General features: G+C 51.8%; 2 protein-coding genes and 1 long non-coding RNA gene across 8 annotated transcripts; 2 read left to right on the plus strand and 1 right to left on the minus strand.

Moving 5' to 3' along the window:
* Nucleotides 1-1,772: 1,772 nt before the first annotated feature.
* Agxt (alanine--glyoxylate aminotransferase) lies at nt 1,773-11,692 on the plus strand. Of its 3 annotated transcripts, none has more exon segments than NM_030656.2 (11): nt 1,773-2,111; nt 2,193-2,385; nt 3,824-3,888; nt 4,419-4,519; nt 5,660-5,730; nt 6,643-6,727; nt 7,645-7,740; nt 8,400-8,469; nt 10,334-10,429; nt 10,819-10,947; nt 11,338-11,692. In NM_030656.2, coding segments are annotated over 11 exon segments (1,245 nt in total). In that variant the 5' UTR covers nt 1,773-1,880; the 3' UTR covers nt 11,446-11,692.
* Nucleotides 11,693-16,830: 5,138 nt separating this feature from the next.
* Mab21l4 (mab-21 like 4) lies at nt 16,831-27,800 on the minus strand. 4 transcript variants are annotated; one of them, NM_001109311.2, is given in 6 exon segments: nt 16,831-18,113; nt 19,009-19,365; nt 20,552-20,705; nt 22,082-22,307; nt 25,612-26,361; nt 26,810-26,955. In NM_001109311.2, coding segments are annotated over 5 exon segments (1,359 nt in total). In that variant the 5' UTR covers nt 26,141-26,361; nt 26,810-26,955; the 3' UTR covers nt 16,831-18,020.
* Nucleotides 17,106-22,405, plus strand: LOC120094749 (uncharacterized). The gene is made up of 2 exons (XR_015629256.1): nt 17,106-17,458; nt 21,856-22,405. It is a non-coding gene; the product is annotated as an uncharacterized LOC120094749 (long non-coding RNA).
* Nucleotides 27,801-27,999: the final 199 nt, after the last annotated feature.

Here is a 27,999-nt window from a genome sequence, read left to right on the forward strand (position 1 = left end):
GCTTAGGATTGAGTCCCTGGGGCACCACTGCTTTCTGGCTGGCTGTGTTTGTGTGCATGTGACCTCACGGTCCCCAGCTGTCAAAGTCCAGGGTTGTGCCTTCAGATGGGCCTCGGGTCCTATGGGCTACAGCCTGACTTCTGAGCACCATGAAGAAATTACCACTGCTGTCAGCAAACCTAGTCTTCAGAGGTTAGCATCCACACTCTGCCCACTTGCATGATGGGATACGGGGGCGGGGCCTCACTAAAGCAGGGAAGGGGGTTCTGTAGCCTCTTTACTTCCCAGAGCCCCCAGTTTAGGATGGCTTTTCCTCTTTAGACGCCTGAGTTTCATTCATTCTTCCTGAATGGTGACGCAGTGCGCGCGCGCGCACACACACACACACACACACACACACACACACACACACACACAAGAGAAAGATAGTTATGAGTGTGAACTTGACTCCAGAGACTTCTGACAGTGAGTGACATGAGAAATCCTTGTGCCCAAATTGTCTGTAGTCCATGAGCCTGTGAGTGTAAGAATAAGTTAGACTTGGTGTGTGTGTGTACGAGCTGGTGTGAGCTGTGTGAAAGCTTGAGTGTGAGAGTCAGGGTTTGTGAGTTGGCACATGTGTAAGAGTGTGAGAGTTTATGAGTTCTGTAAGATGTGTGTGTGAATGTGAGTTCTGTGAGTGTGACCTGTGTGTGAGCGTGAGCGTGAGAGGGAGGATGTGGCGGAGTCTCCACACACACATATCCATTTGCTGAAATGACCCTGTTCATCAGCCAAGCCAGGGACAGCAAATGCAGTCTCTGGGCCATAGTGGACCCCATACTCTTTTTTTTAATGTAAATAAAATGCACACACACAAGTATGCATGCACATATGCGTGAACACATACACACACAAGCATGCATGTATATGGGTGTGTGTGTGTGCACGCAACATACATATTCTTGATAAAGATATACCTTTACTGGAACAAAAGATTGCAGTTAGAGTGTTAAAATATTCTCCAAGTAGCTGCTTTCTTTTCTCTTCCTCTCCAACTGCTGAAATTGAATGGACAGACTTGTCCACCAGTATAAAGGCATATCTGCAATTAACCAACATATAAAAAATGTCACATTTTGTCTTTGAAATCTTTTTAGAGGATTTATGTACTGATTTTTCTGACTTCAGGCATGACTTTTTTTTTATTACCAGGGAATTTCATATATGCATGCAATGTGCTTTGCTCAAACCCACTTCTCTCTCACCTCTCCTTTTCAATTTCTTCATTATCCCCTCTCCACTTTTCCATTCCCAACTTCATGTGCTCTTTTTTGTTTTTCTTCCTAGCCAGCCAGATATCCAGCATGAATGGGGCAGGAGCTCGAGAATCCCACCCATGTGAGGAGCTACTGGTGACTGGGGATGATAGGGAGAGACGGTCAGTTCTCTTCAGGCCCCTGAGAGGCTAGCCCACGCGGCAGAGGGTAGTCCTACACCTTGTATGTACAGGCAGCACCAAATAAATGAAGCTGTGTTGGAACACAGCCATACCCATCCTGCCTGCTATGGAACCCCGGGGCTCAGGTGGGTGATTGCAGTACATCAGTCCTACAACCCTCAGGCACTTGCTCTCTGACTCTTGAAACTTTCAGATCCCCAGCTGGGCTGGGAGGGGAGCCAGGAAGAGGGGTGTGATGCTCTTCATACTGCTGTTCTTTGACAGGACACCAGAGGCTCCCCTCCCCCTGTGGAAGGTTCACACCTCCAACTGTCCTGTCCACCCTCACAGAAGGACAAACATCGATCAGGGTCAAATTGACAATAAAAGGGCTGGAGCAAGCAACAGGGACTCACCAACCAGGCCTCGCCTCTGAGTTCAGCCCAGAGCTAGCTGGGAAATGTTCCGGATGTTGGCCAAGGCCAGTGTGACGCTGGGCTCCAGGGCAGCAAGTTGGGTACGGAACATGGGCTCGCACCAGCTGCTGGTGCCACCCCCAGAGGCCCTGAGCAAGCCCCTGTCAATTCCTAAGAGGCTCCTGTTGGGTCCGGGACCCTCCAACCTGGCTCCTCGTGTGCTAGCAGCTGGAAGTCTGAGGATGATTGGCCACATGCAAAAAGAGATGTTTCAGGTAGGCCTTGGTGGCAGGAGGGGTGGTGATCACTGGGTAGCAGGCAGAGGAGAGGATCTGACCTGTGTGCTCACTGTCTAGATCATGGATGAGATCAAGCAGGGCATCCAGTATGTGTTCCAGACCAGGAACCCCCTCACACTGGTTGTCAGCGGCTCAGGACATTGTGCCATGGAGACTGCCCTGTTCAACCTCCTGGAGCCTGGGGATTCCTTTCTTGTGGGAACCAATGGCATCTGGGGGATACGAGCTGCAGAGATCGCTGAGCGGATTGGTAAGGGAGAGTGGTCTGTGACCTCGGTTATTCCTCCAGAGGCCTCCCGGGGGAATCCTGAAGGTATCTCCACCAGATGAGGTCCTGGCCTGCCTGTTCCTCCGCCTCCCTCAGATGCTGCCTCCTCTAGGCAGGCACCGAGGCATTCTCCCAGCCTTAGCAGACTGGCTTTGTCCAGTTAGACAAGATGATTTCTGGAATGTATAGAAGAGGTGTTACGGGGAAGACCCTGATCTGAGCCCCAGCAGCTCTCTGGGGTCTTCAGGAAGATTGGAATTTCAGAAGTTCATTCTCTCCCCAAATCTGGCCATCTGTAGATTGTGGACCTAGAAACAGTCCTTTCTCCATAGTCTGAGAAGGAAGAGGGTAGGCACACGCCTAGACTTCTGGGAGACTCTGGCATTTGCGAATGGCCCACAAGGCTCACAAGCTCATGGCCACACGGTTGATGGACACCAGTCACCCAGGCCCTGAGATCTAGGAAAGCTACTCTTTGACCTTCACTGAGACTTGGTGGTTCAGGTTTGTCCCCTGCTAGGACTCTGATTGTGAGCAGGTTCATGTAGCATGGGACTCGGAGACAAGAGTCAGGATGGGCAGGCACTTGGGTCCTGGTGTTCCTAGATCCACAGGTCAAGGCCTGCTCATCTTCTCGCCCTTTATCCAACCTTCAGGTGACATGGGATATCTGTGAACGGCACTAGGGTTAGGTAGGATCCCATATGGCCTGCGGTGCTCAAAGTCACCTCGCATAGATACTATTTGTGTGATAAGGCCACCAAGAGCCTCCTCAGCCTGAGGAGGGACACCCCCCCACCCCCCATTGCCCTCGAAGCTCTGGACTCAAAGCCCTGGAGGCCTGGACAGTGCTGTATCTGTGGGAAAAGCAGGCCTCACAGAGCATGCCCCACTTCACCTATGGTATAGCCATGTGGGAGCCAGCATGAGTGGGGTCCCCTACACTGTGTGTGTGTGCGTGTCTGTGCATGTGTGTGTGTGTGTGTGTGTGTGTGTGCATGCATGTTACATATTTTATTGGCTATATTATTTATTTACATTTCAAATGTCCCTCCTCAACCTCTCCATCCCATCATCCCTCCCCTTTGCCTCTATGAGGGTGCTCCCCTATCCACCACCCACTCCTGCCTCACGGATCTAGCATCCCCTTACACTGGGACATCAAGTCTACACAGAACCAAGTGCCTCCCCTCCCACTGATGCCCGACAAGGCCATCCTCTGCTACATATGTATCTGGAGCCATGGGTCCCTCCATGTGTACTCTTTGGCTGGTGATTTAGTCACTGGGAGTTCAGAATGGGGTGGTCTGGTTAGTTGATATTGTTCTTCCTATGGGGTTGCAATCCCCTTCAGCTCCTTCGGTCCTTCCCCTCCCCCACACCATGTCTAACTCATGACCCATTCTGTCCCTGTCCTCAGGAGCCTGTGTGCACCAGATGATCAAGAAGCCTGGAGAACATTACACACTGCAGGAGGTGGAGGAGGTGCTGAGACACGGGGTCATCACTGGAGGGGTTGGGCTGGGATTCTGAGGCCCGTGGTTTGACTTCTTGGTGTCTAGGACTGCCGTGGGAGGGGCTCCTGGACCCAGGATCAGTTAAGAAGTCTTCCTCTGTCTGAAAACAAAATGGAGTCTGGGATGCAGTCCTGCAGGCAGGGCCAGCGAGGCCTCAGGCTGTGTGTGGCCAGCGAAGCATGATCTCTAGGGTGCCAGCCCCTCAATATGGGGTCAAGCCAGACCCAACCTATAGACTCCAAGGCAGGGAGGATGCTGGCCACTTTGCTTACCGTGCCTTCCCCTCAGTTCCCTCCATCAGCGTGCTTTGACAGAAAAGGGGTGGAGCATATCACCTACCTATCTCTAAGTTGGCCAACTCAATTATGGAGGGAGCTGGGTATATGTGGATGATCCTGGCCCTGCCCCCACAAACTGATGTCCCTCTGTAAGGAGCAGGCTGACCCAGGGGGAGGTCTCCATCAGCCCTGCTCAGAGCTGTCACCTCTGTTCTCTCAGGGCCTGGCTCAGCATAAACCAGTGTTGCTGTTCCTGACCCACGGGGAGTCATCCACTGGTGTGCTGCAGCCCCTGGATGGTTTCGGGGAGCTCTGCCACAGGTAAGGCTGGCCTGGCCTGGCAGGACCAGGGCAGAGCAAAGAACACGGCCTGTCTGGACAGTGTTGTCAGGGAGCTGCAGGGCTGCTGGTGACAACTGGCACTGTCCCAGCTGCCACTGTCACGTGGTATGGGTGAGTTTGCTGCAGGCTGAATGTGTGTATTATCATCATTTTATTTGATGAGGACCCAGAAGCTGGGATAGGACCAGTGCCCTGTAGCCTGATATCACTACAGTGGTACTGACCCAGGGGGCGTCCCATGACTGGCAAAGGCTGGTGCTGCCCAGCCTGTGCATATCAAAGCCTGCTCCCACCTCATCCAGAGTGCCCTGTCCCCTTGCCTCTACTTCTTCCCCAACCCCACACAGGGGTTTACAAGAACTGTTCCAGGACATGGGAGGCCCTCTGTAAGAGAGCAGAACTGTCTGTAAAGCTGACCACAGGCAGAAGAGGACCTTGCCAGTGCTATAGAGGGTTATCATGGTGGGACAGCATCCTCAGCGATGTGGAGCCCATATGCGCAGGACACCCCCTCCCACTGAAAGAGCTCCGGAATAGAGTCCTGTTCGTGCTTGAAGCCTAATTGGATTGGCTCAAGCCTTGTCTATCACTGCGCTTACATGGTTCTAGGAGGAAACCCGGGCAGAAGGGGATGACCATACATACGCGATGTTGCTTGAGATGGACTCTGGCCTCTGAAGGCTGTGTGTCTGTGGCAGGTGGCCAAGTGTGTAGCTATTGGTAGAGGGAAGAGGGAAGCCCGGGCCTTTGCGCTGCCAGGTTGTAGGGACCCACGCTAGCTCTTGGCACTCAGAACCCTGGTTGCCTAGGCTGACCCTCGTTTTTCTCTGAGAGGTCCAGCAGCAGAGCCATCTGGGTCATGACCCACCCACCCAGGCCCCTGGACCTGGCCAGCGCTGCAGCTGCTTCTGGCTTTAAGGAGCTGCTTCAGGGAGGGAACCCCACACATGAAATGAAAGGGACCCTTCCCTGCTTCCCTGCTTCTGGGCTGCCCTTTCAAAGACTTTCAAACCCTTCCCCCACCCTGCTCCCCACCAGACGCTCAGTTCGCGCTGAAATCTGAACTCCCATGATCCCTTCTGCTCCACTGTGCTGCCCCCATACTCATGATTCCTCTAGGTATCAGTGCCTACTCCTGGTGGACTCGGTGGCATCATTGGGCGGAGTCCCTATCTACATGGACCAACAAGGTAAGAGCATGCCTTAGACACCCCATATTCCAGTCTCACACACACTGGCAAACTCCAAGGCTACAGAAGACTCAGTTCTTGCAGTCCCACTACCAGACCATAACTAGGTTTATGGCCCTGTCTCCACAGGCTCTGGCAAAAGAGGTTATGTAGCTTGTAGTGTGCTAGCCAGAAAGTCTGAACAGCATGGCAGGGTCTCTGGCACGGGTCCTGGCTGCATCGCCTCATAGAGGTTAGCAACATAGTGGGAGTAAGGCAAGAGGAAGAAATCACAGGGTGAGGAGTCAGAGACCAGGGAGGGAAAGGCACGCTCTTTCCTAACAGCCTTTCTGAGAACTAGGCAGGGTCAATTCCTGCAGATAGTCAGTGACCCAATAACATCCCGATAGGCCCTGCCTCTCAGAGGTCCCAACCCTCCCATTCCACACTAAGGACCAACTTTTCAATGCATCACCCCTTGGGGACACATCACTCACATACCATATCACTGGGAAAACAGGCTGAGTTCGGCCAGACCGTGAGACAGGGCGTCGGGGTGCATCAGGCGGCAGCTGCTACTGCAGGTATGGGGGGTTAGGAGGCTCTCCTGCTGCAGTAGGAGCAGACAGTACAGGAAGGGCTGGGCTTGTGCATCAGATGCAGTGAGTCCAGTGCTGCAGACGTCAGGGACACCCCGCAGATACCATGCTGTTTGACTGTTCACAGAGATTAGACAGGCCATGCTAAGGTCATAAGTATGACAAAACAGGGCTGTTATCGGAAGCCAGGTTTCTCCTGTACCCCTCCTGGTTTCCACATACCAGTGAAATCTTGGTCCACCAGTCGCAGAGCATGGTACAGACCGGACAAACATACCTATTTGTCGAATTCTTCTGTGGGATCTCAGACACCCCTTTCCCATCTCCACCCTAGGCATCGACATCTTGTACTCTGGCTCTCAGAAGGTCCTGAATGCCCCACCAGGGATCTCCCTCATATCCTTCAACGACAAGGCCAAGTAAGGGGTCTACACCTCACTTTGGGATAAGGGATTTCAATGGGGGCATGGCTGGACCTGAGAGGGAGGGAGGCAAAGTCTCTATGTCGAAACTCTTCCCTGCTCTCTCTGCTGGGATGTCCTAAAAGTCAAGATATGCTCTGCAGATGTTTCACAGGATAATGGGGAGGACCATGCCAGGGCCTGGGCTGTGGAGACGATCAGAGGCTAGCACTCTGGAGGTTCTGGAGGTCACTCTAAGGGGTGATCCAATGCGTCTGGATGCTTGGAGCCCAGTTCCCACCCTTCAACCTCGACTCGGCTTCCTGGAGTTGGCATGGGAGCTGCCAGAGACAGGCACAAGCCACCCCCCACTCTAGTCCCACCATCAACTGGGGATCCTGGTATCTAGATCCTGAGCCTAGAGAATGGGGATTGGAGGGAGAGACAAAGTCATGAAAGAGAGACCTCAGTGGGTAATGACCGGCAGCCTGACACCAGCTTTTGAGTCCCGACCCAAGCGGGTCGATTTTGGTATGGTCAGGAACTCTTCCTGGCTGCCATGTCAGACAGGGCTGAGGGCTGTATAGGAAGAGGGGAAGGCGATCAAGGGTGGGATGAAGGGTTGGAGAACCTCACCTGGGAAAGCAGTTTCCCTGACAGAGGAGGCAGGACAGATCTGTGGCTGGAGGTGGGAGAAACGAAGAGACCAAGAGTGGTGGAATACTGGTTCTAAGTACCCACTCGACAGTCACAGTCATGGGGACCTCAGAGGGTCAGACAGTCTGAGGAGCTCAGGTCCCTCCTAGACTCACAAGGTCCCATGAACTCACAAGGTTCCATAATAGGCTATCTGCCTCTATACCCCACATCTGTGACACAGGAGAGCCCAAAAGCCAAAAGCAGGTACTCAACTCACACTGGCTTCTCTTATCCAGATCCAAAGTCTACTCCCGGAAGACAAAGCCAGTCTCCTTCTACACAGACATCACTTATTTGTCCAAGTTGTGGGGCTGTGAGGGCAAGACCAGAGTGTGAGTATTGGGCAGCCCAGGTATGAGGGTGGTGGGGTGACTATCCATCCCTAACCTGGCCTCTTATCAACCATGCATGTCAAGTTCTGTATTCCAGGCCTTTGAGCCCCTGTGCTCTAATTGAGGACTCTTGTGCTAGCTAGCCACTAAATTCAGGCCTCACTTGTCATCTGGCCCAGAGGCTGACCTAAAAAAACACCCCACTACCATTTCCATAATCCTTATCCTCCATTTTTTTTGTACCTGACACTATCTTCCCACTCCAGGCCTCAGTTTACCTCTCTTGGAAGCTTAACCAGAGGTTCCATAGGCCACCTCAGTCATAATTGTGAGAGGTCTTGTACAAAACCAAGACAGGGTATCGGAATGATGCTATAGACTATTGGGGAGAAAGTGTCCAGTGCTGGCTTCACAAGAACATGGGCTCCTTGTGGGAAGATGGCAGTCAACTGTGTTCTTCTTTTTTCCTTCCCTATGTGTTGCCAAGCCTTGTGTGGGCCTTCCTTTCCTGGCATTCCTGGCTCTGTGACTCTGAAACAGGATGTGTTCCTGGGAAATGGTTGGCTCCTGCAACAGAGACTGAGCTGTCAGAGTGGGACAATCGGCTCCTGGTCCAGTCCCTGCCATGACACTGAAGCAGGTTCTTTTCTATTCTCCAGAATTCATCATACGTTGCCTGTCATCAGCTTATACTGCCTGAGGGAGAGCCTAGCACTCATTTCAGAGCAGGTAACAGCAGGGACTTCCCCCTAATGGGAAAAAGAAAAACAAGTGGAGAGGGAAGAGAAGGGGGCCCTCAGACTGGGTACACTGCCGGATCCTTCCTCTCCCGTGACTCCCTCAGGTTCCCCTGGAGAAAGGAGATAAGAGGGAAGACAGCAGTGAATCTGTGTGCCAACAGACCCAGGCTTGGAGTAGGAGAAGCTATGGTGTAGCTAGGAATCTGGAGGGCCTCTTCAGGGGTGGGGGAGACAGGGAAGGACTGGCTTCTTCAAAGAGGAAGCTGGAGCACTGGCTAGGGGCAGACTGGGAAGACAGAGCCCAGGAGAGATGTAGGCACACTCTGGTCTGACCCTTCAGTTACTCAGCAGATCATAGTGGAGGTCGGAAGGGAGAGGCTCCTTGGAACTGAGTGGGGGCTCTGAGAGAGGTAGGCATGGTGAGAGGGGACTCAGGGATGGAGCGCATACAGCAAGCAGTTGGCAGATGAAGGGCTGTCTTAGTCTGTTTGTACCACAGGCAGAATACCCTATAGTTAAATTTATTTGGCTGATAATTTCTAGAAGCTGGGAAATCTAACTTCAAGGTCAGAGGTTATATTTACTCCATTATAACAAGTCTGAAGATTTCACATGGGCCAGATGGAGCAAGAAAAAAAAAAAAAAGCTAAAGTCTCATGTAGCCCAGGCTAGCCTCAAACTTAGTTCTAGGCTAGCCTTGAATTGCCAATTATCCTGCATCTACCTCCCATGTTCTGGGATTATAAGCATGAACCACCATGCTCAGCTACCTTGGGTTTCATTATAAACGTCACTGACAGACACTCCTGTGTTGTTAGCCAAGATAGTTTCCACATGAGTCCTTGGGACACACCTGGCCACTGCAGTTCTCACCAGAGAAGGGGTTGGCACTCGGCAGGCATGTGCAGGTCCCAGGCCAACTGGGTCAACGGTTACGTTGAGCACAAAATCCATCCTCAGGAAATGGAAGTGAAGTGTGGCTACAGGCCCAGTTGGTCACATAGGTCACAGAGCAGAAAAAAAAATAACCAAAGCTAACCTGGCCACCTCCCTCTGAGTCCTATTGTCTCTCACAGACCACTGCTAGCCATGGGAGCCAGGAAGAGCCCTGGGCTCTGGCTAACATGTTCGAATTCTTAGGACCACCCATCAAGTTGCTGCATGAGGACTGGGTTAGAGGTGAAGTGAGCCATGATTTAGACAGTCACCTACACCCTGGCTAGGACTCTGAGCCGGGGATACACCCCTGTGGAGCAAAACCTAGGTGTAAGCTGGTAGGAAAAAGTAAGAAGCCATGGTGGTAGCCAAGTATGATGCAAGATCGGGAGTTTGTGGCTAGCCTGAGCTACATATAGAGACCCTGAAATGCAAGAAGGAAGGGTATTGGGCAAGAGGTCAGCTCAGTGTGCTAAGAAGATGGTGAGATCTAGTGGCCAGTGAGAAGCAGTTACTGGTGGGCAAAACATGACCTGGGAGTGATTGTGCAGGTCAGAGTAGGAAGGACTCGTCCTAGAGGTCCCATAGCATATTTCCTCACGTCCAGGGTCAGAAGGAATGGGACTGACTCTGATCACACCAAACCCACGTGGCCAGCAAGACCAGCTTCCTCGAGTGGCAACCTGCCCTTTGAAATGTGTCCTGCCTGTCTTCCCAGGGCCCACTAGGTGCCCATAGGAGACCAAGACCCACTCCTCTCCCTCCCAGACCCAGGAAATATCCTCTTTCCTCTAGCCAGCCCAGCATAGACTCTTGTCTCCTCAGAGTCTGGGGTTCCAGAAGAAGTTGCCCAGTACATCTAGGCAATAGAGGGGTTCACACCTGCCAGCTGTCATGGCCACCTTTTTTCCCCGTAGGGCCTGGAGAATTCCTGGCGGCGTCATAGGGAGGCTACAGCACATCTGCACAAGTGCCTGCGGGAGTTGGGCTTAAAGTTCTTTGTGAAGGACCCGGTGAGGAGCCCGTGGGAGACTGGTGTTGATTGCCTGATCCAGGCTCCAGTCCAGTGGGGAGGGTGAGGCTGTGGTCTATTGGTGAGACCAAACATCATGTTTCAGAGGGATGTGAGCTTCCTGAAGTGGCGATGGTGGTTGGGGGGTGGAGGGGTAGAGGTGGGGGCAATCTCTTTAGGCCCTTGGCAATCTCTAAATGACTCCTATTCTGCCATGGGCGTCCTGTGGCAGCCAAAGCTTACTGGCAAGCCGTTTTCCTCTGGCCCTTTTCCTATACTCTAAAAGCCAGCACAGGCCCAGCAGCCTGAGCACCACCCTAGTAGATATGAGTGTCCCTGGAGGCTAGGAAGAACCCCAGTTTGTATGGCTAAACCTGGCACTTCTTGCAGGAAATCCGGCTACCTACAATCACCACCGTGACCGTGCCTGCCGGCTACAACTGGAGGGACATCGTCAGCTACGTGCTGGACCACTTCAACATTGAAATCTCTGGTGGTCTTGGGCCCTCTGAGGATAAGGTGAGGAGGCTTCTGGAAAGGCGGGGCTTTGTAACCAGAGGCACTAGACATGAGTCAGTCCTGTTGCACAAGCCCACTGTGTGGGGTCACTGCAGGGCCAAGACAGCATGATCGCTTCAAGTAGAATAGCCTCAGCCTTCTCCACCACAGTAGGGGGGTCGCACATCAGCTTTACCAGGTCCACTCTGAGTGCTGAGTGACCCTCCCTGGCTGTACCCCTGAACTCTATGCTTTGGGTACAGTGGGGAGGGCTGGCTCTGGTTCCTGTGTGGCATGCATGAGGCCACTTCCCTTCTGCATACCAGTTGGATGCTGATCCCATGTGATGAAATCACCCACCTAACCAGAGGCTGCAGACAGGCTGACCTCTGCCTGTTCCATCCCTACCAGGTGCTGCGGATTGGCCTCCTGGGCTACAACGCCACCACAGAGAATGCGGACCGTGTAGTGGAGGCCCTGAGGGAGGCCCTGCAACATTGTCCTAAGAATAAATTGTGAGCATCGTCTCACCAGACTGTGCCCTCCTGGAGGGGCTGGGAATATAGCAGGAACGAGAAGACTGTGCAAGCCCTCCAGCCAGCAAAGGCTGCCGATGTAACCAGGCGGGAAGGGTCAGGGCGAAGCTGCCCCTCTCCCCACAGATGGAGCCCTGTGGTCACATGATGCTAATCACCTTCCGATGAAGCTGCAGTCTGCAGGCCACTGGACTTCGGGAATATTCAATAAAGTACTTGCCAGAAATCTATGACCGTGTGCGGCTGGGTGTGGAAGAGGAGCCTGGGACCCCTCCGCTGCCTACACAACCCCAGTGTGGCCTTTTGAAAAGAACCCCTTACCCTAGAGCCTGTACACAGATCTTTTCCCAGGGCCGAGGATACCATCATTGATTTCCAGATCACTCACCCTGACACATACAAAACACTCTCATAATGCTATCTTCAATGGAATCTACAAAAAAAACCCACTCATAAAGACAAGACACCCACAGACACATGGCCAGAACCTGAGCTCATGACCATGAAAACCCCCACCCCGCCATCCTCTACCCTTAACCCTGAAGTTTCATTTTCACCTGAACTGAACTGAGCCCCAGTTCCCCCCAACACACCTCACTTCTGGTCCAGTTGTCTAGCACACTCACTAGCTGGAGCATATTGGGTAGCCATATTCAGAGCCCCAGAGAGGACGGCTGGAGAGTGCCCCTTACCAAGGCTAGAGCCCCTCTTTTCAGGTTATCAGCAGGAATGAATGCACCTCCCGGCAGAGAATGGCTGACCTAGCTATGTCTATATCCCTGGTACAGCTGGTCACAGCTGTGCTCTGGGCTAGGTTCTTGAGCCAACAGAGGCTGCTGCCTAGTGGTTCCTGGTGACCAGAGGAGACAGTCTTGAGGGACACAAAGCTGTAATCAGTGCCATAAGGGGACCTGGAGCAGAGCAAAGAGGGGCTCTTGGAGAGGAGACTGGACAATCCAAGCCCCAGAATGCCCAGGGCCACATGGTCACTTAGAGTCTAGTCTTTGTCCAGAGAGCAGATCTATCTTGGTTTGATCTCCCAAGAGGCAGATACTGAGGTATACAAATGGTTTTTGCCTGAGGATGGACTCAGGAGTCACCCAGTGGAAGATACCCTACATCTGATCCTATAGGTCAGCTGAGTCACCCATGGACCACACACATTTTCTGATGAGAGTCTGCCCAGCACCTTGGATCTTCCCATGCACCTGTGCCTAACTGTCCTCACCTGCATGACTGCACCATAGACATTCTGTTTCTTTGCCTGCTGGTGATGGACACCTGATTCATTTCCAGTTGGGGGCTTTGATACACACAGCTGTAATGGCCTCCTGATTCAAGGCTTCCTGTAACTGTATCTTTTTACTGATTCTGAGTAGATGAGGAAGATTTCAGTTACAGGTGCCTTGACTAAGAGAAACTATGTATAAGAGCTGCAGCCATTCCAAGTTCTTGCCCTGGTGGCTGGCATCCTTTTGTTCTAGCAGCTGTCAAACTAACTCGGTTAAATGTACCCTCCCCTGGTGATTGACAAGTTTCTTTTCACTTGTCGCTGGCTACTTGCAAACCGTCTTCAGAGATGTGTCTGTTCAAATAGTTTGCTCCCAAGTAGGCATGTAAGTTTTTTCTCTTTTGGTTGCTGGTTATACTATTCCTTGAGGTGTGTGTGTGTGTGTGTGTGTGTATGTGTGTGTGTGTGTGTGTGTGTGTGTGTGTGTGTGTGTGTGTGTGTGTGGTGTGTCCAGCAAACCTGTCTCTGCCCCTCCCCTCCCCTGTTAGGATTACAGGTGTTCACAGCTGTAAACAGCTTTTGCATGGGTTCTCAGAATCCAAACTTAGCTCTCCATGCTTACTTGATAAATACTTTACCCACTGAGCCATTTCCCCCACCCCCACCACAAACACCATAATAGATTTTTTAAAATGTATTCTCAACCCAAACAGATGTTTGTGTCCCAAGGGTTTCCTGGCTGTATTGCTTACAAGTTACCTATTTATTTTCCCAATGATGACTCCAAAGAGTAGGTTATGTTTGATTTGGGTGCAATCCTGTGGGTTTTCTTTCTGTGGTCTATGCCATTCATATCTCTCCCCAGGAGTCTTTCTTACTCGGAGCTGTGGTGGATATTTCTGTATTTTCTTTTGAAGTTATTGTGTGGGTCTGTTATTTGTTTCGATGAATGGACATGGGGCTAAGTGCATCTTATTCATAGCAGCACCCAGTTGTCCCAACAATATGCTTTGTTAAACAAACCTTGCTTTCTCCATCCTACTGACCTGCCAACCCCACAAAGATTGACTATGCATGTGTGGGTTGGTTTCTGGTGTCTGTTCTCCTCTGGCTGCTTTTTCTGGTCATAAGTCAATCTTCATTAACTCAAAATTTGCAGCCACCAATAAATCTGATTGTGAAACAATCCCCCCTCTCGGTAGGGGTAGGGGGGGAGAGAAATTTTCTTATTCTAAAACCTTTGAATTTCCATAAATTTGTGGCTTGTTTTATTCGTTTCTACAGAATAGCTTTCTGGGCTTATGGTTGGAATTTTCCAACTATCAGTTTAAGAACAGTAGGAATCATAGAAATATTATAAATTTGATTTTATGAGCATTCACTTAGATGGTTTTAAATTTCTCTAAGCAATGTTTCAGATTTTCACTGTAGAGGTCTTGTGTCTACCTTTTCCCATTGATCAGTCTTGCTAGGAGGTATTAATTTTATCAGACTTTTCAAAACACCAGTGTTTGCTTATGTTGCTTTCCCTCTGTTGTCTGTTCTCTGTTCATTTCTATAATATTATCCTCTTCTGGTAATATTGACCTCTTCTGGTTTTGATTTACTCATTTTAAGGTGATTTTTTTTATTATTTATTTTGCTCTGTGTGTGTATAGAGTGGCAGCGGCGGTGATGGTGATGGTGATGGTAGTGATGATGATGGTGGTGGTGGTGGTGATGATAGTGATGGTGGTGGTGGTGGTGATGATGGTGATGGTGATGGTGATGGTGGTGTGGTGTGTACATATACCACAATGTATCTGTAGAGTCCAGAGAACATCCTGCAGGTGTTGATTTTCTCTTTCAACTTTGAACCCACGTTGTCGGATTTGGCAATAGGCACCCCAACCTGTTGAGCCATCTCACTGGCCCTCCTTTGAAATTTTCGCTATACTTTTGATTGATCAGCAATCCTTGTCTATTTCTTTGTGGGTTACTCTTGGTTTTCTGCGTCTTACATCGGAAACTTAGGTAGCTGATTTTAAGACACATCTTCTAGGTATTTCCCACTGAAGTTTTACCTCTGCACACTGCATCAATGTCAACTTTGATGGGCAGTGTTTTCCTTATCACCAAAGACAAAAAATTTCGACATTTTTGGGACTTAGTCTGAACCATAGATTGTGTTAATTCATGTTGTATTATTTTCAAATATTTGGAAATATCTACTTGTTTTTTTTTTATTTTTGTGTCTGTTGAGGTGAGAAATCATTTTGTATAGGGATTTTAGCTCGTGTAAATGCCCTAACACCTTGTTCTGTGATGAGAGTGGGCTTCTCCAGACAGCACTCCGGCTAGCAGGTGATAGGTTTTCCAATCCTCTGCACACTTGATTTCTTTTCTGTCATGTACTGAGAGTGGGAAATACAAGTGATATATATATATATATATATATATATATATATATATATATATATATATATATATACAAGTGTCCCCATGTCCCTGTGGGTCCTCATGGACTCTGGACTCACTTTGTACTTCATTTGCAGACTCCTTCATCCCTGTAATCTCTTGTCTCGCATCTGTGTTTCTCACGGGCTTCTTATCTCCACAGTTAAGGAATTCTTCTATTTCCTGAAGCTCTGTTTCTGGATGGGCCATCCTCACTGTTGCTTTCCAGGACTCTAAGTCCCCAGGGAAGTCACCAAGGTCAGCATGAGATGAGGGAGAGGCCCAGATACCAGGTGAGATGACAGGGAGGCCCAAGCCACTGCTCTTGTAACTTATCTGTCCCCTTACCCTGCCTGGGTTGGTCCCAGGTAGTCTGCCTCCATTACCTCCCAAATCCATGCTGCCTTGCCACTGACAGCTCCCACCCATGTCAACACGAACACGGGCCAGTGACAGTGGGAAAGGGGTCATTTAGTATCTTGGGCTCCTTTTGTTGTGCTTGGCACTCCCTTGTCTCAGGACCTCAGCTCCCATGGTGGGGTTTGCAGGGATCCACATATCCTTGAGACTCTGGTCATCCTAAGACACAGATTGCTGTAGTGTAGACACTTGGAGTATGCTACTCCCACTCAGAAGGGATAGCCATCCCAGTCACTCAGCTGATGGATATTCCTAGGTGAGGTGATAGTCTTCACGATCCAGAAAGGTCACCAAGCACCAAGGCAGACAGGACAAAGTCGCGGCCTGTGCTAAGCCTCTGAGCCAAGAGCAGACCTTGAGATGGTACAATGCTTCCCCCACCCCCATTTGGCTGATGGAATGGGAGCATTTTATACATCTGTAGGCATATCCAATCTGTGGTGACCTGTGTCCTGGAATAGCTATAGATGTGTCTGGCTCATCTTTAGACTACAATGTCATGTAGAAATGGTAAATGTTGAACACCTGTGTAAGGTACTGAAGAACTCGATGGTGAGCCTCCTGCCTCTCATCTGCATGGGACCATCAGCACAGAACCATTTTGTAGCGTGTTTCCCACAGTCTGTCTCTTGTTCAAGACTGGAGAGATAGTGTGGGTAGGATCCAGGATTTACACTGTCCTCTTCCAAGTAGACTCACTGTGGCTTGTCCTCTCTTCTAATGGGAACAAAGAGGATTTGCCTCCTGCTTTGGTGCCTACAGAGAAAGTTCCAGAGACCCTGATATCCTATTCTACCATAGATTACACGTCTGTCACAGCATCTTGGTGACAAGTTACCATTTTGGCGAAGTTTCTTTGACCCTGTTACTCATGGCAGCCCACCTAGTTCTTACTGAGGTTGTGTGGTAAGCTTTAAGGAGCACTGCATTCTGCACCTGCACCCTCGTGTGCTGGATTTTGGTAGACTATTTAAAGTACAGTGGGCTAGAAATAGTCTCAAAACATTCCCCAGGGTACTGATGCGATGGCTAAGTGGATAAATGTCCCCTCTGATGACCTAAGTTCAATCCCAGGACTGACCCACATAGTAGAAGGAAAGAACCAGCTTCTATGAGTTTACAAGTTGTTCTCTGACCTCCACACATGAGCCATGGCACTCTCATGCACACACACACACACACACACAGACAGACAGACAGACAGACAGACAGACACACACTCACATACTGATACAAGCAAAATAAGTATGTAAAATATAATTTTAAAAAATCAGCTTGGTGTGGTGGTGCATATCTTTAATACCTGCACCCTGGAGGCAGCAAAGGATATTTCTATGAGTTTGAGGCTAGCCTGGCCAACATAGAATTCTATACCAGCCACTGCTACATAGTAAGACCATGCCAAAATATAGTGTCCTCTTGGCCTTTCCTGTGGTCACAGCTCTCATTCCTGTTACATGGAGCCATTGTGACTTACACTCATCTCTGAGGAGGTAGCCAGGGGGGCCTGGGTCTATTTAGCCGCCCCACAATGGAGACAACATGCCATTTCCCTTGTGTCAGTGATAGCTCAGGCCCTGGTCCTGTGACTTTCAGAGCCCCCTGCCTCTTGCTCTCATTGTGTAGTTACTCTGACAAAAGCTGTTAGTCCTTGAAAGACACCAGGACACTGCATGGCCCGTACACATGTGGGGTCCTGGTTCCTTCCCCAGAGCCTGGAATGCAGTCTGCAGTTCTGAAGCTGAGGAGTAAATGTCACCAAAGACGATGGAGAAGAGCCGTCTCTGAGGTGGGGTATTTAGAGCACCCTGGGCTCCAGAAAAGCTGCTCAAGGCCTTTAATGAGAAGATGTGAAGGGACTCACAGGATTCTGGGAACAGGGAACGCTCCTCCAGTGACAGAGAAACAGGTGAGACCGATATGGGGCAAGGGGAGCTATGGAGTTCCTTCTTCTGGAGAGCAGGAGTGCCTGTCTGGGGGAACATTCTCTACCTGAGAGTGGAGAAGGTTTGAAACGAAACATTCCTTTGCAGATGAGCCATTCATAGGTTTAGGTGTCTATATTTGCACTGAGAGATACAGAAAGTAGAGGACCCTCTCCACACGGTACACTGGATCATTAATGAGTTCAACACTGAACACATGGTATTTCAACCCCAAGGAGTCCTGTGGAGCACAGGCAGAGCAAACACCCGCTGTCTGGTGCCTATACATGTTCTGTATACATGGATGGACCAACGGGTTTCTGGGAAGCAGATACACATTCACCTCAGGCTCAGTCTGGAACGTGGTAACTGCCTCATGTCCCCAGTGCCGGGTACTCAGACTCTCACAGCGATCCCTTGAACAGGAGTCTTTGGGGACTAAGCTCCTCCACTAGTCACTCAAAGAGGTATCCCTGATCCCCATTCTTTTCCCAAAGGTTCCGGGGAGCTCTGCAGGTTGGTAGAGACTGGGTCTCCCAGTCCAGCTCAGCTGTTCTCACTCCCCATGGTCTTGGTCTTCTGGAAGATGTTCTGCATGGCTGAGATTCTGTCCTTATCCTGGATGTTAAAGACCTGGAACTGCAGTGGGCAGGGACAGAGGGTCACAGGTAGCCAGGCTAAACCTGTCTCAACCATTCCCTATGACCACCCTCCCTGTTGGTACCCACCTGGGCCAGCATTCATGAAGACAGACCTCTCCAGCATCCCTCTTCCACCAGCCCTGCCTCACACAATGTATCCTTGACACAGGCATGACTCCCAAGGAGATCCCACTGAGGTGCATCCCCAGTCTTCCCCCATCCTGCCTCCCAGATCTGCTGAGAGCTTCACATAGGCCCATCAATCTGGCCCCAAAATGGGGTGACAATTCTTGAATGGCGGTGGGTAGGTTATTAACTTCCCAGCAGGCGGGTCTTCCCAAAATAAAATGGAGACTCCCAGTAACACAATGTCCGCCCCAGGTCACTGCTGCTAGAAGAGAGAATTGACCAAAAAATGTCAGACTCAAACGTGCCTTGGAGGCAGTATTTGGGCCTGGGATGGGGGTGGGTTCCTGCTTTTGCAGGGAAGCAATGGGTCTTGTGGGTGTGGTAGGCACCTCTGAACATCAGGCCAGAGAACATCAGGTCCCAAAGGACATGGCCATTAGCATGCCAAGACCAGAAATACACAGGAAATAGAACCCAGGTGGTCCAGGGAAAGCCATAGCCCCAAGGTGGAGGAGGATCCTGGGCATTTGCACAGTGTGGTGTAGGGTAATTCTGTGGACCACAGGGGCAGTCTCAGGGACTCTGCCTTGGTTCCAGAGAGCAGTGTAACACCTATGTGGGTCTCTCTTGAGGTAGCACTTCATGTCCTATCTGACTCTAGTCATCCAGAGGCCAGGCCATCCTTGAATTCCTGACCTGGGAGGGAGTGCTCAGGGTACAGGACCAGGGCTCTATCCACTCTCTCCTGCAACAGCTGCACCCACCTTATCTAGCAGAAAATCAAAGTAGGCTGTGGTCCAGTAGGTAGGGTCACTGGCAGGGAGCTGCAGGAGGGCCTTGACACCATTGTCAATGCGTGGTGGACGGCTGTGGCCCAGGTGGGTGACATGGATTCGCAAGGACTCTTCGGGCTGACTGGCGAAGTGTTCCACTTGTTGGTAGATGATGCCAAGGTCCAGGCCACTGTCCTGCAGCAAGTTGCACTCTGGGTACAGGAAGTGGGGCAGGTTCCTGGTAGCCAGGCAGCAGAGTAGCACTACCAGCTGGCGGTACACTGAGCCCTGCAGGTCTGCCCAGTCCTCTGGTGCTGGGAACAGCGTCGAGGCCCACAGCAGCACTGTCTGCAAGACACAAGGTCAGACCTGTCAATGTGTGGCTGGACCAGTTCTCCACCACCTACCTGTCTACCAACCCTGCACTGGCTTACTTCCAACAGCCCCCTCCTCAACATCCCTGAGTGCCCTGCCCATCCTAGCAGCTCCCATTACCTTCTCTCTCCTCTGGGCTTCTCTTCCCACCTTGTGCTAAACCTCAGAACTTCAGAACTCCCTCAGCGCTATCTGAGGGTTCCTCCATCCTAGGGGTTTCTTCATGTCCCTCCACTGAGTTCATTCTCTGCAGACCAAAGGGCCCACACCAGGGCATTAGGCCTCCCTCCTCCCTTCTGCTCCAAGCCCCTTACTAGATACCTCCCCACACCCCATCACCCAACTGCAAACTGCATTTCTGTCCCCTCAAACCCTTTTTTTCCTCCAGCACCTCTCAGTTCATTTGGACACCAGGGTTCTCTGTGCATCAGGCACCAGTGACCACTGGAAACTGGATCCCCACCTCAGGCAGAGGTCTGAGGAAGCAGTGAATGGCTTACATCCACACAGGAGAGTCTCCCTAGAGCCTGTGTCTGATGACAAATCAATTCACCTGTCTCTTAACACCTGGACCAAGCAGAGGGTCCTGTCAATCACAAACACATGCTCTTACAGGGACCCCGAGACTTCACAGCCCTAGCTGCTTTCCCCTCACTGTCCCGGGGACTCGGAATAATCAGGGGACCCTACCCTTGTCTCTTTCTTGTTCTCAACACAGGACAAAGCCATAGCAGAATATAGATGTGGCTGAGTATTCTGCCCCAGATAGCATAGAAAGGGAGCCAGTGGTCTCATGGGTACCCAGTCAGCTCCAGTCCATAGTGGAATCTGGCCAGGACTGTTCACAGAAAGGGAAAGGACTCAGGGAAGAGGTCCAGCTTTGTGTGGCCCAATCATGTTTCAGGTTTGCAGGACCTCCCACATAGCCTGTCTAGGAATGGGCCCAGGCAGTCTGATACACCTCAGTACTGCTACTCTACAGTCATACCTACGAGACCTCCCTCATGAGCTACTCCCCGGGTGAACCCTGGAATCCTCCCAATACCTGTGACTGTTTATCATGGGAGCCAGCGTGAGGAACGCACCTGGGGGTTACTGTCCGCTCTTGTGAAATCACAAATGTGAGCAACAGAGCAAGGTGGTGAGCTACCATGCATACCTTCAGGTGGTCAAAAGTTAGGCCATGGTTCTGGCTGCCACCTCGCCAGCTCTCTAGGTTTACGCGGTCGAGAATGGAGAGGCTGTCCAGGCGGTGGCCAGGGAGGGAGCCTAGTGCATCAAGCAGCCGACTGAGCAGGTAGCCAGTGGAGATCCTGAAAGCCAGACCCACCTGTCAGGTCTGGGGTTCACAGTGCCCAGCACCCTGTGTACCACCAGAAAGAAAAGGCCTGACTGCCGCCACTCCTCTGTCCTACAGAGAGCCTCTTGAGCCCCATGTGAGGGTCACACCCTTACTGTGGCCACTCTGTGGCTTCAATGCCCTCTGTCTGTCAGCAGTTGGTTCAGTTCGTTAGCTTGCACATCCAGGTATCAGACTCCTCATCAAAGACTGCAGAGATTAGGGAAGACCTCAGCCAGCTCACCCTTTGTTTACACAGGGGAGATCAGTGGGGCCCCAGCCTGGCAGGGAGTTGTGGGCTCTACTCTAAGGTTCATCAGGGAAACAGAAGCTTGCCCCCGTGGGAGCCAGTGGGTGGATAATGTGTGTACGATTCTCGTACACCACAGACGCTCACTTCTGTACTTGATGGGCCATCATAGGGTAGGACCTCCCCTCCCTAGGTCTTGGTCCTAAAGTTTCCGCAGAGGTGAGGAAACAGGAACGTCATGTTCTGTTCTTTATGTAAGACGGCTCTACCCTGCCCTGCCTTTCTCCTGCCTTGGTGAGCCCGTGTTCACTCAGCACATTTGGCACGGGCTCTGATCTGCTTGAATGGGTCAGCTAGGATGAGGGGTAGGGGGCCCACAGAGCTCTGCTCAAGTTTCAGAATGGCACACCAACTTCATACAGGTCACTTATGAGGAATAGTTGCTTCTAAGATGGCAACACCTTGGGTGTGTGTCTTGTAAGTCCCCTGGCAGAATCACTGTGACCTTGTAAGTGGGTGCCAGTCAATGGTATCAGACTTAATGGGCCCCAGGTCCTGAGTCCTGGTTCAGTCTCGAATGGACTCAACTTCTGTCTCCCACATCCTGTCAGACTCTGATCTGGTAGCAAGTAGCCCTCATTGAACTCACAGGCTTCTGGGGTCCATCTCAGATGGGGGAACATTCTCAGAGGGGCTCTGTAGGCTGGCAAGGCCACCCCAAGTGAAGGGTATTAGCAAGCCCCAGAGCTACTCTTGTTAGTATGAGCATCCTCACGGTGTGGGGACCTTAGACAACCTCTCTGCTGGTGTTTATCTGGCTGTTGGTGAAAGGCCCCCTCCCACACCACCTAACACATTACATATCTCATCACAGCTCCTGGCCACCTCCTGTGCAGAAGATGACCCAGCCATGCCTTCCCTTCAGCTCTCTGTGAGTTGTTGAACATTAGAATTCCCCCCAGAGTCTAGCAACCTTGGCATGACACAGACGTCCACAGGACAGAAGCAGAAGAATCCCTCAGATCCTCCCGCATGAGGTTCAGCAAGCCTTAAGATGGTTCTCCTTCTCTCAGGGCCCAAAGGTCCAGAGTGGCATCTACCTCCAATGCTGGGCGTTAGCTGGTACCAGGTCCACCCCGTGGCTGGCAATTCTTCTCAAGATGCCCTCAGGAAATCCAAGCTTCAGCAGGGCCCCCTCCAAGGCAGGCACCCTGTGCTTCTTCTTCACCACAGGTACAACGTTGAAGCGGATCTTCCTCCAGCCGCTGGACACCTGCAGGGACAGGCGCATCTGCCCTCCCTTCAAGCTAGCAGCATTCAGTGAACCTGCAACAAGCCACCATTAATCTAGGCCCCCTCTGCTGAGCCTAACCCTGCGTTGGTCCGGGATACCCTACCTGCTGTCTTAAATGCCCTTCCCTGAATCTGCTTCCCTTCTGCCTACCCATCCACACTGAGGTATTACGTAACCCACCAGCCAAGCTGTGTAGCAGCATCCTTCATAACAACAACTTCCCTCCTGAGCCTTCTCTCTGCTAGGCCCCTCCCTCAGTCTTGTTGCCTGAGCCTGCTGCCCACACCTCCTAGACCTGTAGGATCTGCTCCTTGTTTGTGCTCCAGGTTCCACCAAAAACAGCTCCACCCATCCTGGATGGAGCCAGGAGAGAGCCCTGGTCCCGAGAAAAAGCACTGGGCCTGGATGGTGCTGATCTGGTCCCAGCACACTTAAAGCAGGTGTTTGAAGAGTTGGGTTGGTGGCACTCCCTCGAGCTCACCCCAACCCCTACCACCCTGGGCAGCTCAGAGCCTGAAGTTGTTTGCTGTAAGGCTGTGATAGAGGCCTCCCATTGCTTCACTCTGAATCTTTACAGTCTTTAATGAAAGCCAGTGGGGTGCTCTTGGGCACAGCAGTGCATTCTGGGAACTTTGAACCCCTAGACACTGATTGCTCCAGAGGATAGGCTTCAGCCATAGTGCCACCTACAGTGTCTGCAGACTCACATCCCTCCTCCAGCCAGTTGTGGCCAGGAAGGACAAAGTCGAAACAGCCCAGCTCACCCGAGGAGAAACAGAGGCAGGAGGATTGATCCCAGGCTGGACTTCTGATCACAGCTTGTGCTCACCTCACCCCCTACACTAAGAGCCTCCCTAACAGCTCATGTCTAGAGCCACCCTACACATGTATGAGTGCATGCTGGTCCTCATACCATACAGGGAGATTAGGCAGCAAACCCTAGGAAGTCTTAGGATAAGGTTCACAGGAGAGAACTGCCCAGGTTGGGAAAGGCCCAGGTGTCCTGGAAGGAGATACTGGCTTAGTTGGCCCCATTTCCAGGCTGTAAAAGAGGGAACATTTCAAGAGTGGCATGGCCAGGTTCTCTTCCTTTTGAGACAAACCAGTAGCAGAGACAGTGAGGGATAACAGAGACACCCACACCATCACACAGGCTCAGGGTGGAACCATCTCCTTCCTCTCCCAGTGCTTTATCTTCCTATGTCTACTGAAGAGCCTGGACCATAGGCCAGAAAAGCCAACCCTTGGGGAGATGGGTGTGCTCAACAGAGTCCCCAACACAAGCCTTGTAGCAGGGTCTCCATTGCAGAAAACAGCCTGGCCTCCTATGTATCCCGCCAGCACCCACCATCTGCAGGATGGCTCTTAGGGAACCTCTAGTATTCTCCATTCCAATGAGCCTCAGCTTCCCTATAGGGGGAGGGAGAGGGACCCTCCCAGGGGAGCACTTAAATGCCTGTGTGTTCCTCTAGTCACACATTTTTTAATCCGTAAAATGGCAGCCTGGAAAACAGCCAGCCACACCTGTTCTCACTAGGCCACCTCTAAGCCAGCCCTGGCTGGTCTCACCGGTTCCAGGGAGTGGATAGCTGAACTCTGTCACCAGCAATAGCTTCCCTTTTAAGGGATGTGTTGGAAGCGATGCCTGGAATTTCCCATGGGCCCATAGCCATAGGAACAGGAATGGGCCTAGGCTGAGGAATCTCCTTTCTCAGCCAGGAGGCAACCTGGCCATGCAAGTAGGGTGGGCGCTAGAGATTTGAATGGTCCTTGATGGCCCATAACTTAGAAGTCTCCTAGTTGACCTAAAAGGTGGGTCTGTGCCTTAGCAAAGTAGGGGGCCTGCAGGAGACAGAGCCAGCTGGCAATGGCTATATTAGGTCAAGCCAGAAGACAGTAATGGTCATTCTAAGCTACGTGCTGAATTAGAGGGTTCAAAAGATGACCAGGTGAGATGCCTGAGGAACTGCAAGACACTAGACATTTAATAGACAGTCTCTGGCCACCCAAAGGTCAGTCTTCCGCTGTAGGACACCTGGCCCAGCAAGTCTGGGGGGGACTTCCCCGAGAAGCTGCCCTCCAGGTGTTGGAAGTCTACGAGCCCGAGGGTCTTCTGACTGCAGCAGCCTAGACTGCAACATAGGTACCCAGCTGTGGGTTCTGCTAGACACCCTTTTCCAGAGCCCTAGGAAGCATGAGATACAAGTCCACTATTACAGGCTCCCAGGCCCCAGGCCATGCAGCCAGACCAGGACTCCACACCGTAGGGATCCCAGGCATCTTCCTACCCTCTGGAGGAGGCTACTACCCTGCTCACTGATGACACAGTGCAAATACCAGGAAGGTAACTTGGGAAGATAGACACACGAGAAAGTGGCATCGGCCACCATCACAGGTCTGTCTCCTCCAGCCCAAAAGCAGGACATTCTGTCGTGGCCTCCAGCCCCTAGGAACCTGATGTCTTCCTAATGCTGACCCCAAGAGGATGAGCATCATCACTTAGGGTCCCCATGTCCAGGCATCTTTTGCAAAGAAACTAGTTGCTTCTCACCATGCTGGGGACCTTTCCCACCTGACACCCCAGATAACATGAGCAAGATGACCAGCAAGAGGCTGAAACTGGGTCTCTGGCACATTTGAAAATAGCCAGCCTAGAGCCATTTTGGGCTCAGTGTACCAAGTTAGTGACTCAGCCATAAACTGAAACAGGCACGCACCCATGCCTCTCTATATAGAAGCAAGCACTCACAGGCGTGTACACAGGTGCACACTCAACATCCATTCACATCCCCACATACTCGCATGTATGCACACTAACATGTGTTTGCATCCTGAAACAGACACATGGCCAAATTCACACACAACCTGATAGATTGTGACTAAGGCCGAAGAGGGGACAGTTGCAAGCATCAAAGCAGGGTGCAACAGGTAACAGGCTGATTTCCTGGAACCCTGTCGGAGACCTCATCAAGCAAGCTGGCCAACAAAACAGCTGGCTTGTCTTAAACTTTAAGACATTTATAAAGTGACACTCGTTAAAACGCCTTCCCCAAACAACCGTGCGGAAATAGGTCACATGAGACTCATGATCTGCTTTCTCCAAGGTGCTAGGGGTGCAAAGACCAGAGTTAAGTCTCCTAGTTTGCAGACCCCCACAACACCCCAATGACAACTCGCACTTCATTCATGTGCACAGGGAAGACACACACCCAGGGACCTGTATGCAGCCCACACGGGTCAGTCCATACACTCAGTACTCAAACACAGTGGTCACACATAGGTACAGATACAGTTGCATACTTGTGCAGAGTACCTCCCCGCTCCCCACACAGTTACCTGGCGGAATGAGCCTGTGGTGCTTGCAGTGTACAATGGCAGCCACCAGAAGATCTTTGAGGACACACAGGACTTTACCGGGTATGATGTGGCCACTGCACTTGTCTCTGTCCTCTGAGGAGACACTGAAGATGTCATCAGTCATCCATGGCTCCAGGCCAGATGCCTCCTTGAGGACACCCAGTCGGCAGATGGCAGGGCCATCCCCTGGCTCACTGGCTTCTGACTCCTCAATCAGGAGAGCCTCAGAGTCCACCCCCAGGAGCACCTCCACATCCAGTGGGTCCTCTGAGGAACGCAAAGCAAACTGGAAGGCCTCTAGGTCTCGAGAATAGTCAACAATGAAGCGGGAGTCCAAGGCATGGGCACGTTCCAGCACAGTAAGCAGGATATTCTCTGCTCTCTGGTAGTCCTGGACACGGGGTGACTCCCTTGACTGGATGGCCAACAGGTAGTGATGCCACAGGGGCACCTGCTCGGCCATGTCAGGAGCAAAGACACAGGGAGCAGGCATCTCGGAGCCGGGCATCCCTGAGCCAAGCCGCAGGCAGCAGGGCCCTGGTAGCCCTTGGGGACCGCTCTTGAGCTTGTGTAGACTGGCGAGGAGGAAGAGGTACCTGCCCAGGTGAGGAGCAGGTCTGCAGGTAGGGCTCAGCTCTCCTTGGGCAGAGTTCCAGAGTGACAGGCTTCCCGCAGCAGGTTAAATAGCTGAACCAAGGCCAAGGCCTTTGAAGTGGGGTGAGTCAGTACCTAACAATTAAGAGTGTCACAGGGGGCTGGCTGTCCTGGAGGCGGAGGTCCAGTTGCTTACCACTCTCCTCCCGCTCTGCTCCTTCCTGAATCTTGGGCCCCAAACACAATGGCCTAACCTGAACGAGGGGTGTGTACCTACCTTCACACTCCTCCCCAACCCAAAAGCTAGTCGCAGTGTCTCTGCGAAACGGGTCTTCCTTGCCCTGCCTCCCTTCCCATGGCCCAGAAGGTAATGGCTGCCAGACCCTGTGTGGGTCCAGGCTTCACTCAGGAAGCTTGGAGAACAAGCCTCAGGCCAGACCTGGGCAGTGTCTCCTTAGCATTCCACAGATACCAGTGTAAATCAACCGTCCTCCATCTGCCATCCATCTAATTGGCCAGTTCGGGCCCCTCAGGCTGCCTGTCCCACCCTTCCAGCCTCCCTCTAAGAAGATCTAGCACTCACCTGGCCAGGAGCTGGGGCCTCCTAGGAGAAGCAGTCTCTGGTTCTGCCTCATGGCTGGAAAATCTCACCATACAAACCCCTCCACACCTGCAGGTGCCCTGCCCAGTGCCTCCTCCCTGCTCAGAGTTGTGCAAGTCCAGACTGGCAGGAGGGAGCCGCCCCTATCGACCCTTGGTCCCTAGAGGAGGCCCAGTGCAGAGGCAGTTCTGGTCTGCAAACAGCCTACGGGTTGACCGTCCAACAAGCACCATAGAGACACCATCAATGCAGCCACACTGTGAATGGCCTCAGACCCCAGGCAGCAGCAATAAGTCAGTTACCAGATGGCAGGGTAGGAAAACCACCCTGCTTAGAGTGGCTGCTCAGAGCCTCTGAGGGGTTGCAACCTGTGAGCAGGCTTCTGCTAGCCTCCCTGGGCAGAGACAGGCTTCCCTGCAACCTGGTCTGGCTCTGTCTATCTGGCTCTGTCTATGGGGCTGCCCAGAATGTGGCTAACTAAGGCTGTTCAGGTTCCAGAGTCCTGGCTTCTTCTGCCTTCACACTGCCCTTACTATGCCCTACCCACAGTGTCCCCAAAGCCGTGATCTGTGGGAGCTGGGTCCCACAGCACTAGGTAATCCAGCTCTGTGGCAGCCTCAGCAGCCAGGCCAGGCAGTTCCTTCCTTGCTCAGAACCTGGGCTTCTCCAGCTTTTCTATATAGCCTCACAGAAGCCTCTTAAAGTCACCTAGGAGACCAAGCTGCCCCTGAGCAAGGTGTTACCTAAGCTTCTTGCCCTCTATGCTTCCCTTCCCCTTCTGTGACCTGGAATGCCCAACAGGTCAGAATGCTCTCTGTCCTTCCTTACTTGGGCCTCCAGTGAGGAGCCACAGTGAACTCCCCATGACTGGGACAGAGTCCTCCTCCTCATCATCACCATCTTCCTCCTCCTCCTCTTCTTCTTCCTCCTCCTCTACCACTTTCTCCTTCTCTTTTTTCTCTTCCTCCTCCTCCTCTTCTTTCTCCTCTCTCTCCTTTTTATCCTCCTCCTCTCCCTCCTCCTCCTCTTCCTCCTTCTCCTCTCCCCCTCTGTATATTACACATCCGGGCTTGATGTCAGCCTTCAGAATAGACAGAACAGATGTGAACATTGAAGAGCTCGCCCCAGGTTCGGCTTGGACACATACCACAGGGGTGCAGTGGAGAGAGGAG

This window comes from Rattus norvegicus, chromosome 9 (assembly GCF_021556685.1).
Source record: "Rattus norvegicus strain SHRSP/BbbUtx chromosome 9, alternate assembly SHRSP_T2T, whole genome shotgun sequence".
Classification (NCBI taxonomy): domain Eukaryota; kingdom Metazoa; phylum Chordata; class Mammalia; order Rodentia; family Muridae; genus Rattus; species Rattus norvegicus.